The following is a 24884-nucleotide window of genomic DNA, read 5'->3' on the forward strand; positions in this document are numbered from 1 at the left end:
TTTTACTACAAATTTTCTATAAAGAAAGGCAGCCATGCTTGCAGTGCCGCAACACTGCTCTTATATACTTCATTAAATGTTTAATATTAGCACAGTAGTAATGTGCTGACAGACAGAGTGCACAGATTTTGCTTTACTACAGCTAATGAGCTAATAAAGACAGTTCAAAAATGCTGGAGAAAACACATAAAATATTAAATAATTAAAATTTGGTACACTTGACCTACTGTTGAATGTGTATTGGTGTATGGAAAGATATTGTAGTGAACAGCAAAAACAAGATCTTGCCTTTTCAGGTTTGTAAAATTATAATGGTACAAAATTTACACCAAATGTTCATTTTTTATTTTATCTCAAATGTATGTTATACTCTAAATAGGATATAGTCTTATAGCACACACAAGATTTTAAATAATTTTAAAGTGGAGCTCCACCCAAAAGGGGAAACTCCACTTGTCATCAGTTTTGACATGGCACTGCGACAAACTCAGAAGGAAGTTCCTGCCCCCCCCCCTTCCCCTGCAGCCGGCCCATTCACAAAAAGCAGCGTACTTCGTGTATTCCCAGTAGGGAACCAACTGTTGGTTTCCCTCAGTGGAGATGGCGGCGGCTTGGGTGAGGACATTGCTGGATTCCTGGACCGGTAAATGTTCTAATATTAAAAGTCAGCAGCTTGTTTAAATGAACGTGGGAACCCTGGGCTTCATATATCTATGTACCTTTGTCTGTGACCACAGGTATTACATGGATACCGCTTTATCTCCTTGTTTAGAGGATTATGCACCCCCTTTTTTTCTCTCTCTCCCTCTCCCTTTCTCTGTCTCTCTCCTTTTCTCCTTCCCTTTATCCTTCACAATGTCAGGAAAGTCTCTCTCGAGGTTCAGCTGTGAGACTTAGGTTATATTATTGTTGGTGACAGATGACAGATGATACCTGCGATTCAAGACTAATGAGAGAACCCATCGCTTTAGTTCTTTTATTCACTACACATGTTGGATTCTCTCAAGTGTTAGTGATTTCTGTCTCTTTGGTATCACTATTTCTTTAGTTCTCATGTTCTTGGTCTTAGAACTTACCTGTCTATGCCACTGTAAATTTACATTGTAAACAAATAAAAACGTATAACGTAAAGCAATTTATACTAAGGGTAGGCTGTGTCGTCCTCGTCCCCCCCCCCCCCATCACAGTTTGCTCCCAAATGGTGTGGCTGGGGGTGTGGTGCAATACCCTTCATCTTATGCCTAACAGAATTTGCTAAATTGCAGATAGCGCTAATATTGTTCATTTATGATTGTTACTTGACTGTGGCATAAGATTTCATCCACGCGATTTACTTTACATTGTCCAAATGTATGACAAATGTTGTTTATTTTACTTTTGTTCTCTATGATAAACATCAATAAAAATGTTGAAACTAAAAGTCAGCAGCTACAGTATTTTTAACTGACTTTATTTTTTATTTTTTTTTCATTTAGGATAGCATAAGGGAGAACTATAATCCCTGCCATTTATTTTATTTTATTTTTTTATTTTTTATGATCTGTGTCCCATTGAGGAGTCTTCTCTTCCTGTGAATCCTTGTGGTCTGTATTTGTGACTTTTAAGCTACTGGACCAAAAGAATGTACAGATCAGGTAGGTCCTCAATGCTATGCTGCATAGTACAGATGCTGTACTTTTATAACTTTCAGATGAGTCATCGGGAATTTAGGCAAGCCTTTCCCATGAGTTCACAGATGAAGCCCAGGTAATTTTATTCAGAAAGGGGGATAGAAGTTTAGGAGAGTGTTATGTACATTTTGAAATGGGAAATGTTGGAAGGGAATACTTGGCCAGGACATAAAAGGACACTTTATAGAAGATTGGGGTGGATTTATGGACAGAGGTAAGTGTATTTTTTTAATTACACTCACATCTCCTATTCAACAATTCCCAAAAGATGAGAGGGTTTATCTTTTAAAATATATGAACAATTCAATTCTTACCTGAAAATTTCCAAAACAGCTTCCTCCAGGTAAGATGACATAACAAACAAATGGCGGGTCAGGAGACGGGACAGACTCATAAGCCACCAAGCTTTCACTTGGAAAGACTGCTTTTCTCTTTTCTTTGTTCTCCCAAAATTCTTGAAGTAAGGCAACTACATTTACTGGAAAAAGAAGATATATAAGAATGAATTAGCCTTTTCTCCTTTAAAGTACAAGAGTACATCTAAGGAGCATACCTGATCCTGATTAAACAAAATTACTCTGCACAAGCTACATGAGACTCAGACTTTAAGATGTACTGAATTCATAACTCTCAATAGGTTTCTTCTGACATTCTATATAAATATCTCAATGCTTCCCGTACCCTCCAGACCTAGCTTTTTCTAAAATCAATGCAGTTCCAGGTGTTGACAAATGACTACTTTTAGCTTTATGTATATATAGTATTTGTTTTACTACATTTTCCAGGAGACTGAGAACTCTATAGAAAAGTGTATCCTAAATTAGAAGTCTCAAAGAAGTTGTCTCATCAGAAGTTAAAAAAGGCTGTAACTCACTGCACAGAGCTCTTGTACCCAATAAAATCTGTGCAGTGGTTGCTGAACTGTAAGATAGCTTGCCCTCCTCTGACCACGCTGGAGCAAAGAGTAAGGCCTCGTACACACGACCGAGGAACTCGACGGGCGAAACACATTGTTTTGCTCGTCGAGTTCCTTGTTAAGCTGTCGAGGAACTCGACGTGACAATTTTCTCCATTCCCGTAGAGGAAAAAGAGAACATGCTCTTTTTTTGGCTCGTCGAGTTCCTCGGGAGTTTCCTCGTCGAAAAATGTACACACGACCGGTTTCCTCTGCAAAAAAAAATCCCACCAAGTTTCTTGATGGATTCTGCCGAGGAAACCGGTCGTGTGTACGAGGCCTCAGACTTTTGAGTGACAGCACACAGAGGAGAAGGGGGCAGTACAAACACAGAGCACACATGGCCCCACCTTCTCTGTATATCTGCAGCCCACCTTGCTGATAAGCTCTGTGCCTCCTCTTCTCCCTTTGTACTGTGAAAATACTGAGCCCACAATCTCCTACAGCTTCCAGCTAGTTTGGAGATTACTACAATAGTAGCTGACCACTTGTTATGTGAATGACATCAGCTGGACTGCAATGTTGTTATTCACAAAAAAAAAACACAAGCCGACAGCAACACAAGCTGGCAGCTACTACATTAATCTCTCTTGGTTTAATGCAGTAGCTTCCACTCACCAAAATGGCTATGCATGCATAACTGCTACTGCTTAACTAAAGAGTTTTAGAATGGTGTGTGTGGCTACATGAACACAGCCAAAAAAACGATTATTGGATAGGACATTGCTTTTGAATCATGTGACATTCACATTTTTGAAAGTATGGTGGTTGCATCTTTAGATATGTTCATAAAGTGGCAGAACATTTTAATTTACTGGAGAGGAGAAAAAAAGGGAAAACAAACTAGAAGAGAAGTATGTTTTTTTTTTTTTTTTTTGCAGAATCATACTTACCTAGGTGGATGTAGCCTCTGTCCAATGCTGCATCTTTATCCCCGACGACTCTTGGACTGATAACCAAGCAATCAAATCCCGCAGATCGCTCAGTTCTCAGGGCTCCCTGAGCAGAGAGCTGGTGACTGTCAGCCACCGGCTCTCTGTTCTGCCCCTTCGCCCTCGCTCACTGGAGTGCTGGGTTTTGGAGGGGGCAAGAGCATCCGGCTCAGGCTCTCAGCGGCTCACTGAGAGACTGAGCCTGGTACTGGTCCAGGCATGTGGGCGGATCCTGGCTTCATTGTCGCAATCTTGCTCGAGCCTGGACTGGCTCTGTGACATCAGCCTACAGTGGGCTTCAGACTGCTGTCTGCTGAAAACAGGTCACAGGAGTGCAGAATGAACTGCACTTCTGTGATCCACAGGAGAAGTACAGCCAAATTTGGCTGTACTTCTCCTTTAAGTGTTGTCTAATGTGGTAATGCTTAAAGTGACACTAAACTCTGGTTTAGGAAAAATTCTATTCAAGTATGTACAGTTTTAGGGAAAAAAATATTTGATCCCCTGCATATTGTGTATGTTTGCCCACTGACAAAGAAATGATCAGTCTATAATTTTAATGGTAGGTTTATTTTAACAGTGAGAGACAGAACAACAACAAAAATATCCAGAAAAACACATTAAAAAAGTTATAAATTGATTTGCATTTTAATGAGTGAAATAAATATTTGACCCTTTCGCAAAACATGACTTGATACTTGGTGGCAAAACCCTTGTTGGCAATCACAGAGGTCAGACGTATCCTCTAGTTGGCCACCAGGTTTGCAAACATCTTAGGGGGGATTTTGTCCCACTCCTCTTTGCAGATCCTCTCCAAGCCATTAAGGATTTGAGGCTGACCTTTGTTAACGCGAACCTTTAGCCCCCTCCACATACTTTCTATGGGATTAAGGTCTGGAGACTGGCAAGGCCATTCTCGACAGTGGGGGTGGTGTTCTTGGGGTCATAGGCAGCATTCCTCCTCCTCCAAACACAGCGAGTATATATTTTATTATTGGAGAATTGTGATATTGTTTAGTGTCACTTTAATTGCAGTATGTAAGGCCCACTAACAATCTAGCACTGCTATATGAAAGTATATGTTAAACCATTTTTAAAGGTTTTTTATATAGAATTAGAAATTTGTATCACACTGGGGAAATTTCACTTCACCTCCTGTAGTAAAGAAACAGGAAGTAAAAGGACTAAAGGTACTGATCAAATTGTATACTGTATGTTGCTAAAGTATTAAAGTATACTTGGATTGTGCATTCTCAGTTTTGCAGGTTAAAAATGATAGAGTTCCCATCATTTTCTATACTGACGGCAATGTTCATCAGGAGAAAGAGAAAGGGCGAATTTGCCCAAATGCAACACAGACAACAATAAAAAAATAAAAAAAAGGGTTTTAACACTTCCTTTCAATATCCTAAACAAAGCAAAAAAAAATAGTTTTAAATACAGTTATAGAGAATATAAAAATATACACTCTAATGCCGCATACACACGATCGAAATTTCCGATAAAAAAAAATCGGATGGACTTTTTTCATTGGAAATTCTGATCGTGTGTGGGCCCCATTGGACTTTTTTCCATCGGTGTTTAGGACGGTCAGAATTTAGTCTGACAGTGTGTATGCATGACTGATGGAAGTGAGCTTCATCGGAATTCGGACAGAAAATTCCATCGGAAATTCCGATCGTGTGTACGTGGCATTAGGGAGCATTGAGACCCAGAGTTGAGGACCACTGGCCAAAATAATCCAATCGGACTCCATCGGATCTGGTGGAGTTTTGAACAGAAAATAATATAAAAAAAAAAATCACCAAACAAACTGTCTATGTTCATCACTTTCCTTTTTTTTTACACTTTTTAGAACTCCGACATATATTAATATTCCATTTATCAACAGGCAGCTACATCCTCATTTTTAATGGTTCTCTCAACTTCATTTTCTGGCTATATTAAACTGTTTACATTTCCAAGAGGGAAGCGGTTGAAAGGGGAATATCATAACATCAATTTAGCTTTTCATATTGATGATATCAATAAACACTGGTTTTGGTTTGGATCTGTGAAAAGAATGAAAGACTGGAACAGAATGTAAAGTTGAAAACATCAATAAAGGCTTACAGAATTCCTGTTGGAATCATTTTGGTTTGGCTGCCCTGGAGCCAAAGGAATTCTTTAAGATATGTGTATTAAATAAAAAGTCTCCTGATGAATCTGATCAGCCTGTAGAAATAAGCTCTGAGGATGTCTGAAAGATTTCTATTCACCTGGCACATCAAAAGGTTAATCTATAAAAATGTCAAATAAACTCCAGTCAAAATCTGGTCAGGAAACATCCAAGCCCATGAAAATCATTTTCAGCTGTTCTAATTTCTCTCTGTGGGTTAAAGTGGAGCTCCAGCCAAAGCCTTTTTTTTTTTTACATTTTTGAAAAAGTAGGGAAAGGATAACAATAAAACCACTGTCAGGTTTCATTGCTGTGACTTATTTTCACCTCTTGCCCAAGGGGCCACTGCCAAAACATGAAAGTTTGGAAAATCTCTTTAAATGCAGGCACAAACAGCTAAAAAAAACATGAAAGAGCTTCTAATTTTACAGAGGTTCATTTTTACCTATTTTACAAAAAAATGTGCCCATCTATTTCCATAATGGAAAGTTCACCCCTACTTCCCAATCCAGTGGCCACACAAGATTTAATCTACCCAAAGGATGAATACATTGAGCATTAAATTATCTATAGAGGTTCTAATTATGAACTATATTCCAAACTTGTTAACTTGTTCTAGCCAAAAAGACATCACCAAACAGACTCTCTCAACACAATAGGTAAGGTCTAGAAAATACAGTGGTCCAAACAGTAAAATAGCAACTTAGAGTAGACCTCATTTCTTCTGCCATTGATTCATTCTAGGAAAAGTTATCCAATCTCTGTTAATCATGGAAAGAATCAACACTTTCTGGAGTGTCAGAGACTCTGATTCGAAGGCCACCTATAGCCATTCCCCTCCACTATCACTATGTTACTGTTACAATCAGGAAAATCAGACTTCACAGTTGTTGTGGTATCCTAGGTTGTGTATTCTTGTTTCTCACATTGTGTACTGTGTAAATGGATGCCATTGTCCAGTGTAGGGGTTGTTTCCAAGCAACATCATTTTACAGGTCCTGAGTGAGCTTTAAACAATTCTCTACACAGGGAGGCAAATCAGAAAAACACTTCCACACATGTTTAACTATGGCTGAGTAATTATTTACTCTGCAAATGAAGCAAAGTATGATTTAATTCCATTACGTTTAATAGTGAATAAAGAACTAAATATGCTTCCTGCATAAAATGCAATTTTGTAGGAAGCTGGCCAAAGAAATCCATATTAACAAGCTGGCATTTTATGAAAAGAAGCGGTGATGCCCAAGATTTGAGTATTACTTGCTTTGATCAGGTGAGGAGTTTCTAGAGGAGGCTTAAGATGTGCCTCTGATCATTGGAAGACCTCCATGAACTATACAAAGAGAATTTACAAATTGTTGAATGGTTTCTAAAAACAGACTGCAGTCAAAACGGTTTTTAAAACATAACTACATTGAACCTGAGCACCACAAATCAAAAATGCTATTTTAATATTGAAAGCAAACTCCCCCATCCATCCATGTCCCCATGATTTATTTTGCTAAGAAATTACTTTGAAAAACACACTCCAGCATTTCTGTTCATGGCCATCTTGAGTAAAGGAGGAGGATTCATGTAGCATTTACTTCCTGAAATCCATCTTCCTTTAGCTCAAGCATGCAGGCAGGAGGGTGAGCTTAGATGAAACAAAAACCTACCCCCCTCCTGCAGACGCTTGAGACATCATTTGCCTAGGCCTGGAAACTAGAAAGCAACTAAGGAAATGTTAAAAAATTAAAAACGAAAGAGTTTAAAACAAGTAAATATGTTATACTTTCCTATCTATTAACTATTGCTAGCAGCAAAGGGCCATTTTACACATACGGACCGTTTCATGTCAGCCTGTCAGTTTTTTAGGCGGACCTGAACAGACCCTACATACAGTTCTATGGAGCGATGGATGTCAGCGGTGATATGTCCGCTGACATCCCACCTGATCCACACCGATCTGCTAAATTCAAACGGATGGAAACCTTATTTTCCATCCATCTGGCAAATCAAATCGTATGAAAACGGACAGGCGGATCTTTTTTCATCCGATGCCCCATAACAGAGAGCGGAGATCTGACATGTCCGTCTCTGCACAGTGAGCAGAAACGGACCTGTCATCCACTGGCTCAGCTGGGATCAAAGGAGCAATCCCCGATGAGCAAACAGAGTCCATCAAAAATGGACATTACGTGTGAAAGAGCTCTAAGTATTAAAAATAATCAAAGTTGATTGAGAGTGTGAAGTTTCACATTAGGCGTTAAAGGGAACTAGACTGTCATACATTACTGATTCCATCTGTTGAATGAGATGGGGGTCCTGCCTGCACATGTTTGATATTGGGCAGTATATAACTGGCCCTCATTTTCTTTCAAGCATCTACCTTATCTATCTAAGGGAAAACTAAATATTTAGACATATCCATCTGTTCCAACCCCTTCATTATTATCCTATGAGAGGTTTCTGAAAAAAGATCTGGCTCCTGTTTTATTTTTATCCTCTTTGGAAATTGACAATTTATTATTACAATAGTAATAATACAGAGACTGTAACCTAGTGCCAACATTCTGCAATCACAAGGCCAAACAAATATAAAGATGGGATGCATCAACACTTCTGCCAATGGTCAATAAATGGATGCAGGAAAACAGTTTTACACTTTTTTGACAATGAAAGTGAAAATCAGTTTATAAAGCAGTTTGAATACAGTACAAACAAATCTGTGAAAAATCTAAAATGTGGATGTGTTGCTCAATATTGGAAAGTATTTGGCAAACTGTTTATGACTTGTATGTACTTAAAGAGAGCCTGACATAAAAACTGTCGCAGGTATACAGTGCACAACACACCTACAATAGCCTTCAAAACTCTCCTGTCATAGCCAATATCTAGATGGCCCTGACAAAGTTTCTACACTTCTGCTTATGTCCAAGCTTGCCACTAAGTCCCCCAGCCCCAAACAAACTCATTCCTATTGGCCAATCAATATGGGCAGCCTTGTTGGCCAACAGGAATGTGCAAGAAGGGGCAGGCAAGCGTTGGTTGTATTAAAGTACTAAAGCTTTGACTGTCACAAATGCCTGGGACTGTGAAAAGAAAGGTTTAGGAGGGACATATTCTCTGTAAGTATTACTTTATGTCTATGACACCAACTCTGCTTCCAACGCTACATGTTTATAGAATAGGTAGGTATAAACTTTTATATACAAACTGAATAGAAATGTTTTAGCTTGCTATCACTCATTAGTGAAAGATTTGGATCTTCCATAGATAAAGATTAGAGATTAATTTCTCAGCCAGTGGAATGTGTAACCATGGGGTTACTGCTGACTTCAGGTGCATGTCCCACTTATTATTTAAAGTATATTTGTAATACCTAATAGCTCACCCCTAAAAAAATGAAGCATTTGTTTTTAAATCTTGTATAGAGGGACATAAAGTAAGATTCATAAAGTCTCAGTTAAGTGAGTGCTGTGGTCAAAAACATCTTTAACTCATGCAGTCCAAACCATGTGGCCCCCTGGTTCTTGCAGATAAGTGCCCAAGCCATCAACATATAGATTAATATATTTTTGGTGGATATAGAACTTTAACAGTTGTTTTGGCCAGCAGCCAGGGCAAAGAGGATGAAAAATATTAGCAAAACATCCCTAAGGTTAAAATTGTTTTAGTGTTTTTAGTCCTATTTAACCTGGCTGCTGGCCAAAACTACTATTGAAGTTCTAGATCCAAAAACAAGTTATTGTCAAGATCCCGGTGTCTGTATGTTGATTGCTTGGGCTCTAATCTGTAAGAACCAAGTGCTGACATATTGTGATGCCTGCAATACCTATATTAGTAATCAAACTGATCCCTGTGTAGTCCCTCAGATCATAGCTCAAAGATCTACACAGGACTTCAAGAATTGCCCAAGTAGAGTTACATTTTTTCTCTTGGCAATCCAGCTTGTCATGAGAGAACACTGGCACATTTGGCTGCTGCTCTTCACACCAGTTTCTAAGTTATTTTCTTAATTTTAATTTCTTAATTCTCATTAGGCTTGAGCTTGATTCAGTTAAATGTTTAAATTTAAGAGCATATACCCCTCCAATTTAAGAGCATATACCCCTCCAGGGTAAAAGTTGTTTAACCTTCAAAGTCTTTCAGGCAGAGGGGGAGCACCATTGTTATTTAAAGTTTGCACTACAATGTATGCCCTTTTTTGCATTCTGTATTTATTAGAGATTTACTAAGATTTACAAAAACTGTTAAGCAAGTCAGTAAAAAAAGAAAAATGAAAGAAATGAAATATACCAAAAAAATAGTTGATCAGGCTGCCCAGGGGGTTAAGATTTGACACTCAGGGTTCCTTGAAAAAGGGTATAGTACAGGATTGCATTCAACACTTGTCTGGGACTATCAGGGCTGGGCTCAGCCCTCCCTTCTAAGTGCCCAGCTGTCGGTTAACTGCCAGCATTTATCGTTCCATAGTGCCTCACCTGGTGATCATTTCCTGCTCGTCGGCCAGCCCCTTCTGGCTATTTGAACTGCGTGGTTCATTTCTCCCATGTTTTTGCCTTGGTTAACATATCCAAAGATTTTCTGCTGTGTTAAAGACTTGCCTGGCTGACATCCCTTTTGGTTCCTGATCCTGTTTGCTGTCTCCGACTATGCTGATCTCTGGCTTCCTGATTTACTGGCTTGCACTGACTACCTGCTTTAATTACTGAACCCTGGCTATGTTTTGACTACGTTTACTGTTTGTACCATTTTAACCACTTTATTCAAAGATGTGATTTTTACTGCATTTTCTGTCTGTCTGATTTATGGTCCCTGACAAGAACAGAGTGTATGAATCAGATATCAACAAGTTTGCCATTGTAAGATAAAGGTCACGGGTCATAATCTCCTGTGGTCTAAATGCAATTTGCGGGTTTGGCCCAGGGCCTAAGAATACTCAGATATATAGTATATCCACTCCAAAATGGATTCCAATTCAGCTGGTTCTATTTTATCCTAATGTATCTGTGAAAAAAAAAATTGGATTTCTCAATATTTCCTTTAACTAAACTGTGACAAGACTGGAGTCATGCTTATTGCCACCGACAAGCAAATTTGTAAAGCAAAGCCTTTAACTCTATCCGTTGATGTTACTGTACTTGAGCTTTAGTTTAAATTGAAAAATCTAGGGGTGATATTTAATGTTAGCTTAACATTTGATCCACATTTTGGGAAACATCACTTGACTACACCCAATCTTATCATACACTGTTGGCCGAAAAGCTGATCAATACATTTATAGTACTCCATTATTGGTCTGAACTTCTATCAATCTACTCATGCCTCGTAACCTTCACTGGCCTTTTGTGTTTCCTTCCAAACCATCAGTCTCTGGAATTCTTTTCCCAAGAACATCAGAATGTCACTTTCTTAAAATTCTTCCAAATTAAAACTGAATACTATCTTCTTTAGACAAGCAATCAACTAACTGTTCCCTCTCTTGTCTTTCATTTTCTTTTTGTTTCTTTTTTAAAGTGCTTTGGCAAGGTACCATCAAAGGTACTATATAAAATAAAGTTTAATATTATTACTAACCCCTTAATGGTTCCATACTGCTATATATTGATAGACAACTAAAGGGGCCTATTTTTGCAGCTGTGTAACACACTACACCTTGTCCCCTTCAATCACTCTACCTACATACCAAGACTTGGCCCAAAACTGGAAAGAAAGCTTCTAGCATCCTTGAGGCAGAATGGGAAATCCAGCTAGAGCCCCTCAGCAAAAAAAAACTTGAACTATGTATATGTAGGATGTACTAATTTGAGTTAATCTGGATTAAATGTGATGCAGGTTCAGAAATCTAAGATAAATGCAACAGATCACATTTATGAAGATTATTGTAGGTTTTGCCAATTAAGGGGTTAAATTAATATATTTGTGTGTACTCAATATATAGTAATTAACATTATAAATACCATATTGGAATTTTATGTTTAGGATTAACTGGACCTTCTAAACTTATTTTTTTTCACTCTGGGTGGTCTTGTCAGCGATTTTAACAATTTGGCTTTGCCTTTCCTTTCAGTATATTTTTTTTCTAAGAGTTATTGCCTTAAATTATTGTGCAACTATTGGAATCATTTGTCTTTTTTATCTGTGGACAACTAAAATTCCTTAATTATCCAGGCTATAAGTCATAAATCATTTAAAGAGAAACTGAACTCTGGAAGTTGTACCCAAAAAAGACAGGCTAATCTCCAGTGTTGCCTGTGATCTCAATGTACCTTATATTTCCCATTACTGATTTACCATGCCTTATTCTTCATTTTGTCTTTTTTGTAGAAGTACCTATCTTTGTAGAGGCATGGTTTTACATCTTCATGTCAGAGCACAGTAGTGACATCACTAAATCTCTCTCCAATCTCCGAACACTGGAAGTGAGAAGCAGCAGACCCATAGATTCACACTGTGGGTTTACAGCTATGAGGCCCCATACACACCATAGAATCTATCCGCAGATAAATCCCATCAAATGGGTTTCTGCGGATAGATCCTATGGTGTGTACACGCCAACGGATATTTATCCGCAGAGAAATCTCCCCTGGGATGGATTTCCAGCAGATGGATATTTGCTGACATGCACAACAAATCCATCTGCTGGAATCCATTCCAACGGATGGATCCGCTCGTCTGTACAGACTTACCGGATCCATCCGTCCAAAGGGATTCCCCGCACGCGTCGTAATGATTTGACGCATGCGTGGAATTCCTTATATGACAGCGTCGCGCCCGTCGCCGCGTCATAATAGCGGCGACGGCGCGACACGTCATCGGCAGAGGATTTCAGCGCGGATTTCAATGCGATGGTGTGTACACGCCATCGCATAGAAATCCTCTGAAATCCTCTAGAGGATTTATCCGCAGATACGGTCCGCTGGACCGTATCTGCGGATAAATCCTCTCGTGTGTATGGGGCCTGAGACTTTAGGCACAGGAGTGTGTAGACACACTCAAACCAGGAAGTGAAATGTTATTTTTCTGAAGGAACTGAATTTTTTTTACATTTTCTGGGTACTCCTTAGACACATTTAACACTCCCAGGTGTTTCCTATAACATACCAAATCATGACTTTTTGAGTTCAGTTCTACTTTAAAGGCCGTGTTCTGTGCATATCAGCACCACCCAAATGCCAAGAAAAAAATAGTTTTTCTTGCTACATCTGCAACTGTCTACCCATGCCATTTGTCCTGACGAACACCATTTTCAGAAGAGAAGTGAGGTGATTCGAAAATTTTACAGCTGTCAGCTGTACAGGGATGATGTATTGTGAAAGGGGCTCTTCCGGTCAGTGGCAAAGGTGGGAATATATTAAATTTTTTGGAGATTCCCTCTTACTCCCTGTGGAGACAAAATGTACAGTGCAATCTTACTAATGGGAACATTAATGGCAAAGGCATCTTCAAGAACAACAATCATCCTTTTTGTCTTTGTAGCTCTTCATACGTTTGTGCTCACTCTGTTTATTTTATCACCACAGTAAAAATATCTTAAACTGCTCCAAGGGAAGTTGTTTCTTTTGGGAATTTGTTTTGCAAGAAAAAAACAGCTGGAATCATGAACATAGGGCCACGAATAGGATCCAATGGCCAGCCATCACAGCCATGTCACATTCTTCCGTCTTTTATATTTTATTCGGCTGATTTTGGTACTTGTAAAAGAACAGCAAGGACTTCACATCTTTATTTTCCCAGACAATGAGCCAAGACTTTGTAAATTTAAATGTTCTGGGAATACAATTTTTAGGATGATTCTAACCAGTCAATTAAAATATCTCAGCTGGTTTGAGGAATAGTGAACTTGTCCTTAAATCTTTTTTCTCCAGTGTATTTCATGTGTATTTGATCCTGTACAAACCATGTGTAGTCAACACAGGAAGACATTATAAAGCACAGAGGGCTAATTTCTTAGTCACAATCATGTGAAATCTTGCTGAAACTAGCCCTGCCTGAACCCCTAATCGAATCCCTTATTTGATGGTAAGCTCTTAACCCAATAGTTAACCCTTAGGACCTAACCTGATCTCTAAAGTGAACCCTTACCACCAACCTTCTTCCACTTAACATGTTTAACACCACTCCCCACAAGAATGTTCCATTTAGGTGTTAGAGGAGAGGTTATCAAATATCTTTCCCCATGATAACCTCACCGTAAACTTAAATGGTAAAATGTAACAAACCTACATAATCCCTGACTCTAAGGCACAGGCAAGAATCTCGTAAGGAAAAACCTGTCATTTTTCCTGACGAGATTCTTGGCAAGAAACTCTTGCCGCCCGAGTGTACAGACTTTCGTTTCAAAAGAACCGCGGTTCTCTTGAAAGGAAAGAACGCGGTGACGTCATCGTGTACGACGAGCATGTGCTCCTCACATTCGATGCCATCGCCGCCATCTTGCTTCACCCTACCTATGCCGTGTAAGCTACGGCACATGCATCAAAGTCATTTAGAGCATGCGCAGGTTTCCACGGCGACAGGTTAGTATACAAACTCTCGGGTTTCTCGTCGGGAAACAGACCGATAAGAATCTCGACGAGAAAAAAAGAGAGCGGGTTGTCTTTTTTTCTCGCGAGATTCGTCAAGATTCTGGCCAGACTTCCTGATGAGAAACCTTAAAGCCTTGTACACACGAACGGGAATTTCGTCAAGAAGCAGTTTTCTTGCTGTTTTTTGCAGAGAAAACCGGTCGTGTGTACGAGGCTTAACACTAACCTAACATAACCCAACACAAACCCTAACACTTTACCTGGAACTATACCCTTGTCTTATTGTGGCAATCCTTATTCCTTATCCTTGTCTCCAAAAAATACCTATAATAAATCTGGAGTGGTTTTTCTAATTTCATTGCATTTGCACTGCTTTTTGGATCGCAGTTAGCAGTGACTGATGTATTTTATTTGTTTCTTAGTTATTATTCACAAGAAACATCAATGTTGACAGTATCATTACTATATTAGTCAAAAAATAATAATATTTTAGTGCATTTAATTCAAATGATGTGTTTCTACTACCAAGAATATATCATACCAACTCATATATCGTACATTATGACTCAGTGAAAGATGAAGACCAAATAACATGCAGACCATTTCATCAAGACCTCATAGGGTCACTGTGAGAGATTAATATTTTTAATTAAGAAAAGACATTTACCGTGATAAAAATGTAGCGATAAATTGTCCCAGAACTGACCCCTATTTTACATTTGATTAATAAGGTCCCTTAGCTATAATATTTCAAATTAAAAAAAAAAGTGAATTGTTCCCTGAATAAAGTATGGATTTTATGAGTCATAGATAGAAAAAAATAATAAGTGAATGTCCCTTATTAGATAATATACTGGTTGTAAATGTTTTGGGATAGTGCAAAGAACCTTAAGTATATTTTTTGGAAACTCAATGAATTCAAATTACGAACCTTTTAGGAAACCAAATGTTTAAAAGTGGATACATTTTGTCCCATGATTTTGTTTGGCTCAACAATATAAACTACCTTATAAAGTGCAGTACAAACTGAATGCATATCTAAAGTTCAATACTAAAAACCATGCAAGTCCAAGCAATCAAATGACATTGTATAAGATATAAAAAGACTGTAGGAGATAAAGGCAAATCCTCTAGTGATCATCAGCTGTTTTCTAATCAGATTTTCATAAATGAGCACACTGGATCTGATCGATTGTATGGTGTGTAGGCAGGGCCGGATTAACATAGGGGCTATTGGAGCTGCAGCTCCAGGCCCCTTTCTCAAGATAGGCCCATTTGCCCAAAAAAAAAAAAAAAAACACATTTGGGGGATAGGCAGTTGAAGACCTACCCAACAACTGTTTAAAATATGGAACGACTATCATTTATGGTTCCAGAGATACAGGCCTGCTTGCACAGCCTGTCAGAAGCTACATTCAGAGCGGCCAATATAAATACAAGCTGACACACTGGAGCAGACTGAGAGGATCACAGTGCTTATAATAATTATGGTAATTAACCCCTCGCCACCCAGGCCAATTCTGACACTTCTCTACTATATGTAAAAATCATCATTTATTTTTTGCTAGAAAATTACTCTATGCTGGTCTTTGCACTTTTTATGTTGCACGATGTAGAGCTGCACGATTCTGGCTAAAATGAGAATTGGAATTTTTTTGCTTAGAAGATAGATCACGATTCTCTCACGATTCTTGCGGCGTAACATCATCTTTCACATAAAAAAAAAAAAAGAATGGGCTAACTTTACCGTTTTGTTTTTATGGTTTTTATTATTCATTGAAGTGGGCAAATGCAGTGTGACATAAAATATTGCAGCAATTGCCATTGTATTCCCTAGAGTCTCTGCTAAAATATATATAATGTTTGGCGGTTCCAAGTAATTTTGCTTTTAACTTAAAGTGGAGGTTCATCCAAAAACTAAATTTTTAACATTAGATTGAGGCTTATTTTGTGAAGCAGAATCAGGTGGGTTTTTTTTAAATCGAAGCAGTACTTACCGTTTTAGAGATAGATCTTCTCCGCTGCTTCCGGGTATGGGCTGCGGGACTGGGCGTTCCTATTTGATTGACAGGCTTCCGACAGGCTTCCGACGGTCGCATACAGCGCGTCACGAGTAGCCGAAAGAAGCCGAACGTCGGTGCGGCTCTATACGGCGCCTGCGCACCGATGTTCAGCTACTTTCGGAAAATCGTGACGCGATGTATGCAAACGTCGGTGCGCAGGCGCCGTATAGAGCCGCATCGACGTTCGGCCTCTTTCGGCTACTCGTGACGCGATGTATGCGACCGCCGGAAGCCTGTCAATCAAATAGGAACGTTCGGCTACTTTCGGAAAATCATGACGCGCTGTATGCGAACGTCAGTGCGCAGGCGCCATATAGAGCCGCACCGACGTTCGGCTTCTTTCGGCTACTCGTGACGCGATGTATGCGACCGCCGCAAGCCTGTCGGAAGCCTGTCAATCAAATAGGAACGCCCAGTCCCGAAAACCATACCCGGAAGCAGCGGAGAAGATCTCTCTCTAAAACGGTAAGTACTGCTTCGATTTAAAAAAAAAAAACACCCGATTCTGCTTCACAAAATGAGCCTCAATCTAATGTTAAAAATTGTTTTTTGGGTGAACTCCTGCTTTAAGAAACAAGTGTTGGACTTTAAGTGGTTACATTTCCTGCATTTACACACAGAAGTTTGATCTAAGAAGGAGGTTAGTTACAATGTTTCATGTTGTTTACAAACTTGGCAGACTGCCCAGATTTTTTCTTTACACACAGAAGTGTATCCCTTTGATCTAAGAAGGAAACGTTAGTCACAATGTTTCCTGTTAAAAACTTGGCAGACTGCCCAGATATTTTCTTTTGATAGCTGAAAGTCTCTCCACCTGTTATATGAAATAATCGGCAAACTCTGCATTGGAGATCGTCAGGGGGGTTGAATCGAGATCACAATTTTTTTAACGATTAATTGTGCAGCTCTAGCACGGTATTTGCGCAGCAATTTTTCAAACATGTTTTTTTTGGGGAAAAAAATGTTTCATTCATTAAAAAAACACTAGTTAGTTAAGTTAGCACGTTTTTTTTTTGGTATCCTAAGCGATGCTTTAAATTTTCTTTAGGTTACATGTTTAGAGTTACAGAGGAGGTCTAGTACTAGAATTATTGTTCTCGCTCTAACGATTGTGGCGTATGTAACCTGTGTGTATCTGGCTCTGATACTACCAGTGCCTACCCAGCCACTGACTAGTATCTCTCCCCAGCCTGTCCCTACACACCCTCTCACCTGCTGACCTGTGGATAGGGGAATCACTCCTGCAGTGTTATTGTGTTCTGCCAGTGCGTACAATGATCAGTGTTGCTAACAATAGCTGGCAGCACTGATTGTTTTGGGAAAAACCTAACAGGCTGATTGTACTCAAGTCGATTAATAGATTGACTTGTGTAAAACCAGCTAGCCCATACATAGATCGACTATGGCTGGTCTCTGCATAATTGGCGTAATTTCAATCCATGTAAGACGCGCTTAACCACTACGCAGTCCCTAAACATCCTTCCACTCCTGTACATAGCGCTCACTGTCATACTCTCCACACTCCTCTCCTGTACATAGCGCCCACTGTCATACTCTCCACACTTCTCTCCTATACATAGTGCCCACTGTCATACCCTACAAACTCCACACCTGTACATAGTGCCCGCTGTCATACCCTCCACACTCCTCTCCTATACAGAGCGCCTACTGTCATACCCTTCACACTCCTCTCCTGTACATAGTGCCTGCTGTCATACACTTCTCTCCTGTACATACTGCTCACTGTCATACCCTCCACACTCCTCTCCTATACATAGTGCCCACTGTCATACCCTCCACACTCCTCTCCTATACATAGCGTTCCCTGTCATACCCTCCACACTCCTCTCCTATACATAGTGCCCACTATCATACCGTCCACATTCCTCTCCTGTACATACTGCCCACTGTCATACCCTCCACACTCCTCTCTTGTACATACTGCCCCATCATACCCTCCACACTTCTCTCTGGTACATACTACCCTCTGTCATACCCCCACACTCTTCCTGTACATACTGCCCATTGTCATATCCTTCACAATCCTCTCCTGTACATAGTGCCTGCTGTCATACACTTCTCTCTTGTACATACTGCCCACTGTCATACCCTTCACACTCCTTTCCTGTACATAGTGTCTTTTACCGTACCCTTTGCACTCCTCTCCTGTACATAGTGCCCACTGTTAGACCCTTCACATTCCTCTCCCTCACCTGCACATACTTCCCACTTATATACCGTCCATACTCCTCCCCTATGTCGCTTACCCACAAAAACAGTTCTTTAAAATTATACTGAATACCCTCAATAATACCAGCTCTAGAATGGACACACTTGTTAGTTCAACTAAAGGAAATCTCAGTTCTCATATTTGTTCTGCCCCATTATTAGTACTCATTTAATTTTGTGATTACTACTATGATGTATAGAGGAACATCAGGGATCTCAGCTACTCTAAATATAGCACTTATATAAAAAAGTGTCCCTGAAAATATTTTTTAAATGTTGGCAACTGTTCACTTAGGCACCGCCCACCGGGTCAGAGGGGGCCCCATGAGAGGCTCATGGGATCCTGTGATATTAAAGTGGTAGCAAACTTGTGACATTACTACTTTTTAGAGGCCCTGGGGTAGGTTATGCCACAACATACAAGTATGCACAGCATATTAGCACATTAGGGTACACTTAAATTTTCACACTGAGCCCTCCAGTGCTGCGCTGTGATGAATCAGGCGGGGCCCGGGCGCTTCCATCTTCACCCGGGCTTCCTTCTGGGTTCTGTGCCTTTGGTCACTTGCCTTGGCCGGGCTGCGTTTATGTTATTCCCACGCATTTATTTATTATTTATAAAAGGCCCCACCAAAATCCTCAGCACCAGGCCCATGATGTTCTTAATCTGGCACTGTGTGTTGGGTCAGCTACAAGTATTATTCCAACAATAAGGTATACATTTTGGACTTTTCTTATTGCCTATGATGGATATTTTCTGAGTTAACCACAGATATGTTTTTCCAAAAATATTTTTTCTCTGTAGGCGGTAAACCATGTGACTACTGCATAAAGGCCCACTTTCTCTTTGCGTCTGATAGTTGGCTGTCAAATGCTAGACCTTCTCTGGCCAGTGGTAAGAAAAATCTGTGCGCCACGGTTGGACCTACTCAAGGGTAGGACCAAATTAAAACATAATTTACAATCAAAAAATATATATATATATATATATATATATATATATATGTACAGCTGCTCCCCAAAATCAGGTGACTGAAGCAATATGGAACATGTGAGGGAGGGGGCGCTATGTCTAACAAATAAGTAAACATATATAAACATAAATAAACATAGTGATAAATGAATAGTAGTCCATAAATGAAAACTTCCAAGTGGTGCTAGTGAAAAATAAAATAAAAATTATAAGTGGTCAAAAAATATAAATAAATGAAAAATTGGTGAAACTCTATATGAATAACAAGTGTTCACAAAAGTCCATAGGAAATAATATATCCTTAAAGTGAGATCTGTGCCTGGAGAAAAACAGTCGAAGCCTCCACCAAAAGAATAACGTTCACCCGACGTGAATAAATAGATTGGCTCCTTACCAACTTGAGTGGACCCTTTATTAAAAAGAGGTCAAATCAGCTTTGTTACACAATAGTAACCATGGAATGAACAGGTGAAGACTGAATAGGCAAGGACATCCCGATCAACAGTAAGACAAGTGGCAGATCTCACATCCCATCCAAAATACAAAAGAAAGATCGCAATAGTAAATTATCCTTTTATTTAAAAAGTAATAAAAATAACAGGACAGCCAAATGGCCTCTTACTTGGTAAAGTGCCAAAGTCCCGGCACTGAGGCTACTGCGCGTGTATCGATTGTATCGAATGTGGCAAAGAGCGGGTCCGCGTGTGTATCTGTAGGTGGCGTGCGTTCCAGCTCTCCCAACAGGACCCGGAAGTAGCGTGCGTCAGCGTAACCAGTATGCGCCTCGACGTACGTTTCGATGTGAAATCGTCATCAGGAAGCGTGTTCAGTCTTCACCTGTTCATTCCATGGTTACTATTGTGTAACAAAGCTGATTTGACCTCTTTTTAATAAAGGGTCCACTCAAGTTGGTAAGGAGCCAATCTATTTATTCACGTCGGGTGAACCCGACGTGAATACTAGCACCACTAGCACCACTAGCACCACTTGGAAGTTTTCATTTATGGACTACTATTCATTTATCACTATGTTTATTTATGTTTATATATGTTTACTTATTTGTTAGACATAGCGCCCCCTTCTCTGGCCAGTAACAACTGTCTCGAAGGTAATTTCACATTGGAGATGTTCCTGTTTTTGTACATGGCAGGGAGTAAAGTGAATTTTCTAATAGTGCCCAAAAAAATCGGATACACTCCTCTGCCCCTTTATTAGATACACCTTGCTAGTACTGGGTTGGATCCCTTTTGCCTTCAAAACTGCCTTAATTCTTCATAGATTCAACAAGATGTTGGAAACATTCCTCATAGATTTTGGTCCATATTGACATGATAGCATCCCGCAGTTTGTGCAGATTTGTTGGCTGCACATCCATGATGCAAATCCCCCTTTCCATCACATCCCAATGGTGCTCTATTGGATTGAGATACGGTGACTGCAGAGGCTATTGGAGTACAGTGAACTCATTGTCATGTTCAAGAAACCAGATTGAGATGATTTGATCTTTGTGACATGGTGCATTATCCTGCTGGAAGGAGCCATCAGAAGATGGGTAGACTGTAGTCATAAAGGGATGGACATGGTTAGCAAAAATACTCAGGTAGGCCGTGGCATTTAATGGATGCTCAGTTGGTACTTAGAGGTCCAAAGTGTGCCAAGAAAATATCCCCCACATCATTACATCACCACCAGCCTGAACAATTAATACAAGGCAGGATAGATCCATGCTTTCATGTTGTTTACGCCAAATTCTGACCCTACCATCTATCTGAATGTCACAGCTGAAATCAAGACTCATTAGACCAAAGTTTTTCCAATCTTCTATTGTCCAATTTTGGTAGGCCTGCGCGATTTGTAGCCTTGGTTTCCTGTTCTTAGCTGAGTGTGGTCTTCTGCTGCTGTAGGGTTCAATGTGTTGTGCATTCAGAGATGGTATTCTGCTTACTGTACCTTGGTTGTAACGTGTGGTTAATTATGTTACTGTGGCCTTTCTATCATCTCAAACCAGTCTGCCCCTTTTCCTGAGACATCAACAAGGCATTTTTATTCTGCATAACTTCCACTCACTGGATATTTTCTCTTTTTTGGATCATTCTCTGTAAACCCTAGAGATGGTTGTGCATGAAAATCCAAGTAGATTAGCAGTTTTTTTTAAATAAACAGACCAGCTTGTCTGGCACCAACAACCAAGTCACATCAAAGTCATTTTAATCCCCTTTCTTCCCCATTCTGATGCTCATTTTGAACTTCAACAAGTCATCTTCACCATGTCTAGATGCCTAAATGCATTGAGTTGCAGCCATGTGATTGGCTGATTAGCAATTTGTGTTTCCAAGCATTTGAACAGGTATACTGAACCTAAAAAAATGGCAGGTAGATATCTAGTATCCCCCAATGGTACAAAGGTGCTGATCTAAAGACAAGTGCAGAAAATACTTGTAAAGATACTTATGCGTATGTACTTTGGTAATCATGCCAAATTCACTTAAAGGTCCTTTGACATTTTCAGTGAACGGTACCATAACCAAAACATAGTTCTAAAATATACCGGTATATAATCCATAACTGGATGACATTTCGTTTTCTAAAGCACTGTGCATTTTAAGCAATTACAATGTTTTTACACTGAAATGTTGTTTTCACCTTTTATTCATCTTTTTGTTGCATCCTAAGTCATCAGAACTAGTGCCCCCATTAGATTAGATTATAGGAGATTTTAGTTATTGGGCTTAAATCTACATATGGAAAGTAAAAAATCAAAGTAAAAAAAAAAATATTTTTGCTATTGCCACTTATTTCAAGAAAACTTTAATTTCCATGCAAGCAAAAATATAAGTAAATTCTGTTCTTTTCTTTCAGTAAGTAACTTAGTAGTGCATTGTGCAGGACTTTCAGGACAGCTCCACTGTAAATTTGTTTAAATCAAATTACACAAGGCTGACTATTCTAGAAGCTGTGGTTACACTACAAACCTAAAACTTGATTGACGGCCAGTACGCAGAAACACACTTTTGTTTGAGTGTGCTGTGTCATATATTTTGTCTATTTGCAATAACAACCAGAATATTTGACTATCAAAGATAAACTCTTTGGTAATCCGGTTAGGAAAATCTTGGCTCTGGCTTTCTCACTTTTATCTCCTTAATACATTCAAGGTACGGATTCCACACTATAAAAACATTGGTGTGTGTGTAGAAATAGTCATTACAGAAAATCGCTTTGAAGTCTACGCCAAGCAGACTTTGTGGTTCTACTTCATCAACTGTCTTTATGTATTATTTATGCACTACTACAATTTGATGTACTGTTTATGCAGTAATAAAAGCCTGATATTAAATAAAAACAAAAGAGTGTTAGAAATGCAAGTTAAGTGTGTATCACTGGTTGGTCTTCAAACATGCACATATAACCAAGTTATTTCCTTGAACACATGAAATAAAAGTTCAAAGCCTTACTCCAACTCCTCTCTCAATTTTGCCGCTCTCCCTGCTACTATTACTGGCAATTATCTGCTGTCAAAATGACATCTATAAATTGATATGTATTACATAGCAGGAGGGGCTTTCAAAGTGGAGCTTTTGCTGTGTAAAATGGCACTTTCAGATAGTCTGCAAGTGTCTTTCAATAAACAATATATTGTTCCATTGTAGTTACCATTTCATTTAAATATAGATCAAAGGCATGACCTTCAAACTCCATATGACATTGGTTAAAGAAACTTTGAAAGTAAAAAACATATTTTTTTCGAATAAATTTAATCCTTTTCAACTCGTTATTGACCTATAGTTAACCCTAATCATCCCTTAATTTCCTCTTAGCTATCATATTTCTGACTTTTTATTATTTCTATATTTTTACCATTAGTATTAAAGCTTTTGTGGGTTTTTTTTCAGCGTCACATAAAAAAAATGCAAGATTGAATGAAAAAGATCCCCTTTTTATTTGCACATATCTTTGCTTCGCTTATTTTATTATGTTATTTTAGTGTCTCTCAAAATGGGACAAATTTACAGAATAAAATGTATATGTAACGGCTACCCACTGGTAGTGAGGGGTATCGGCCGTTGGAGACGTCCTTTTCCCTGGCAAGCTGCGATATGCAGGTACCGCCGGTATATCCCATCGAACGCCCTTCCAAGAAACGAGACGTGCTACGTTTGAAGGGTCAAGTAGACTGACTTTATTTGGCATATTTCACCTGCTTATATCTGGTTACAACTGTTACAAGAACAATGACAGTTTCCGCCCTCCCCTTTTCCCAGTAGGGGGCTTCAACACAGACCCCCTGAACAATGACATCTCCTTGAATTAATCACTTGGCCAGTTTCTAGCCGCTTCGGCACCTCACCCCACTTAACATTTCCTGGCCAGGCACATATAATTCAATTAACCTTTAAAACAATTATCACTCACACATAATCCCCATCAGTATACACCTCACAGGGGGGCTGTTTACCTGCACACAAAAGAGAGTTCATTAGCTATGCGAAGGGAACATTAGCATTCCAGCAATGAAAGAGACTTGTCCAATTAACCCTTTGAGCTCAGAATACAATGTGGTACATCCACTTGTGACAAGCCATGCAGTTCCTTGTAGTCCCCCTGCACGAAGATTATAACTGTCTCGGCAGCATGCCTGTGTCCGTTACAGTATACTTTTTATTTACAGTAGTACTGCTTATTTTAAAATGGACACTGGTCAAAATAAACATTTATATATATGAATACATTTATATAGATTACATTAAAAAAAATTAAAATTTTTCAAAACCATATAAAGAAAATGAAGCCTAGTTTGTCCCTAAACACAATTAGCCAGATTCAGGTAGAGTTACGCCAGCGTATCAGTAGATACGCCGTCGTAACTCTGAATCTGCACCGTCGTATATTTAAGTGAATTCTCAAATTGAGATACACTTACATCTAGCTAAGACACGACCGTCGTCGCCGTCGTATCTTAGCTGTCTATTTACGCCGGCCGCTAGGGGCGTGTACGCTGATTTACGCCTAGAATGCATAAATCAGCGAGATACGCCTATTCACGAATGTACGCTTGCCCGTCGCAGTAAAGATACGCCGTTTACGTAAGGCGTTTTCAGGCCTAAAGATATTCCACCAAAAAGATGGCGCAGCCAATGTTAAGTATGGACGTCGGAACCGCGTTGAATTTTTTTATTTTTACGTCGTTTGCGTAAGTCGTCTGTGAATGGGGCTGGGCGTAATTTACGTTCACGTCGAAACCAATAAGTCTTTGCGGCGTAATTTGGAGCATGCGCACTGGGATATGTCCACGGACAGCGCATGCGCCATTCGTTCAAAACGTCATTTACGTGGGGTCATGCTTTATTTACATAAAACACGCCCACCTCTTCACAATTTGAATTAGGCGCG

The 24884-nt window shown here is 39.4% G+C and overlaps 1 protein-coding gene across 1 annotated transcript in view; it reads right to left on the minus strand.

The window, feature by feature from the left end:
- LIX1 (limb and CNS expressed 1) overlaps positions 1-24884 on the minus strand; it is a 214795-nt gene that overhangs the window by 114111 nt on the left and 75800 nt on the right. Inside the window, exon 2 of the mRNA XM_040342606.1 lies at positions 1985-2148. Within this exon, the coding sequence (XP_040198540.1) occupies positions 1985-2148 (164 nt within the window). The remainder of the gene's footprint in view (positions 1-1984; positions 2149-24884) is intronic.

This window comes from Rana temporaria, chromosome 1, assembly GCF_905171775.1.
Source record: "Rana temporaria chromosome 1, aRanTem1.1, whole genome shotgun sequence".
NCBI lineage: Eukaryota > Metazoa > Chordata > Amphibia > Anura > Ranidae > Rana > Rana temporaria.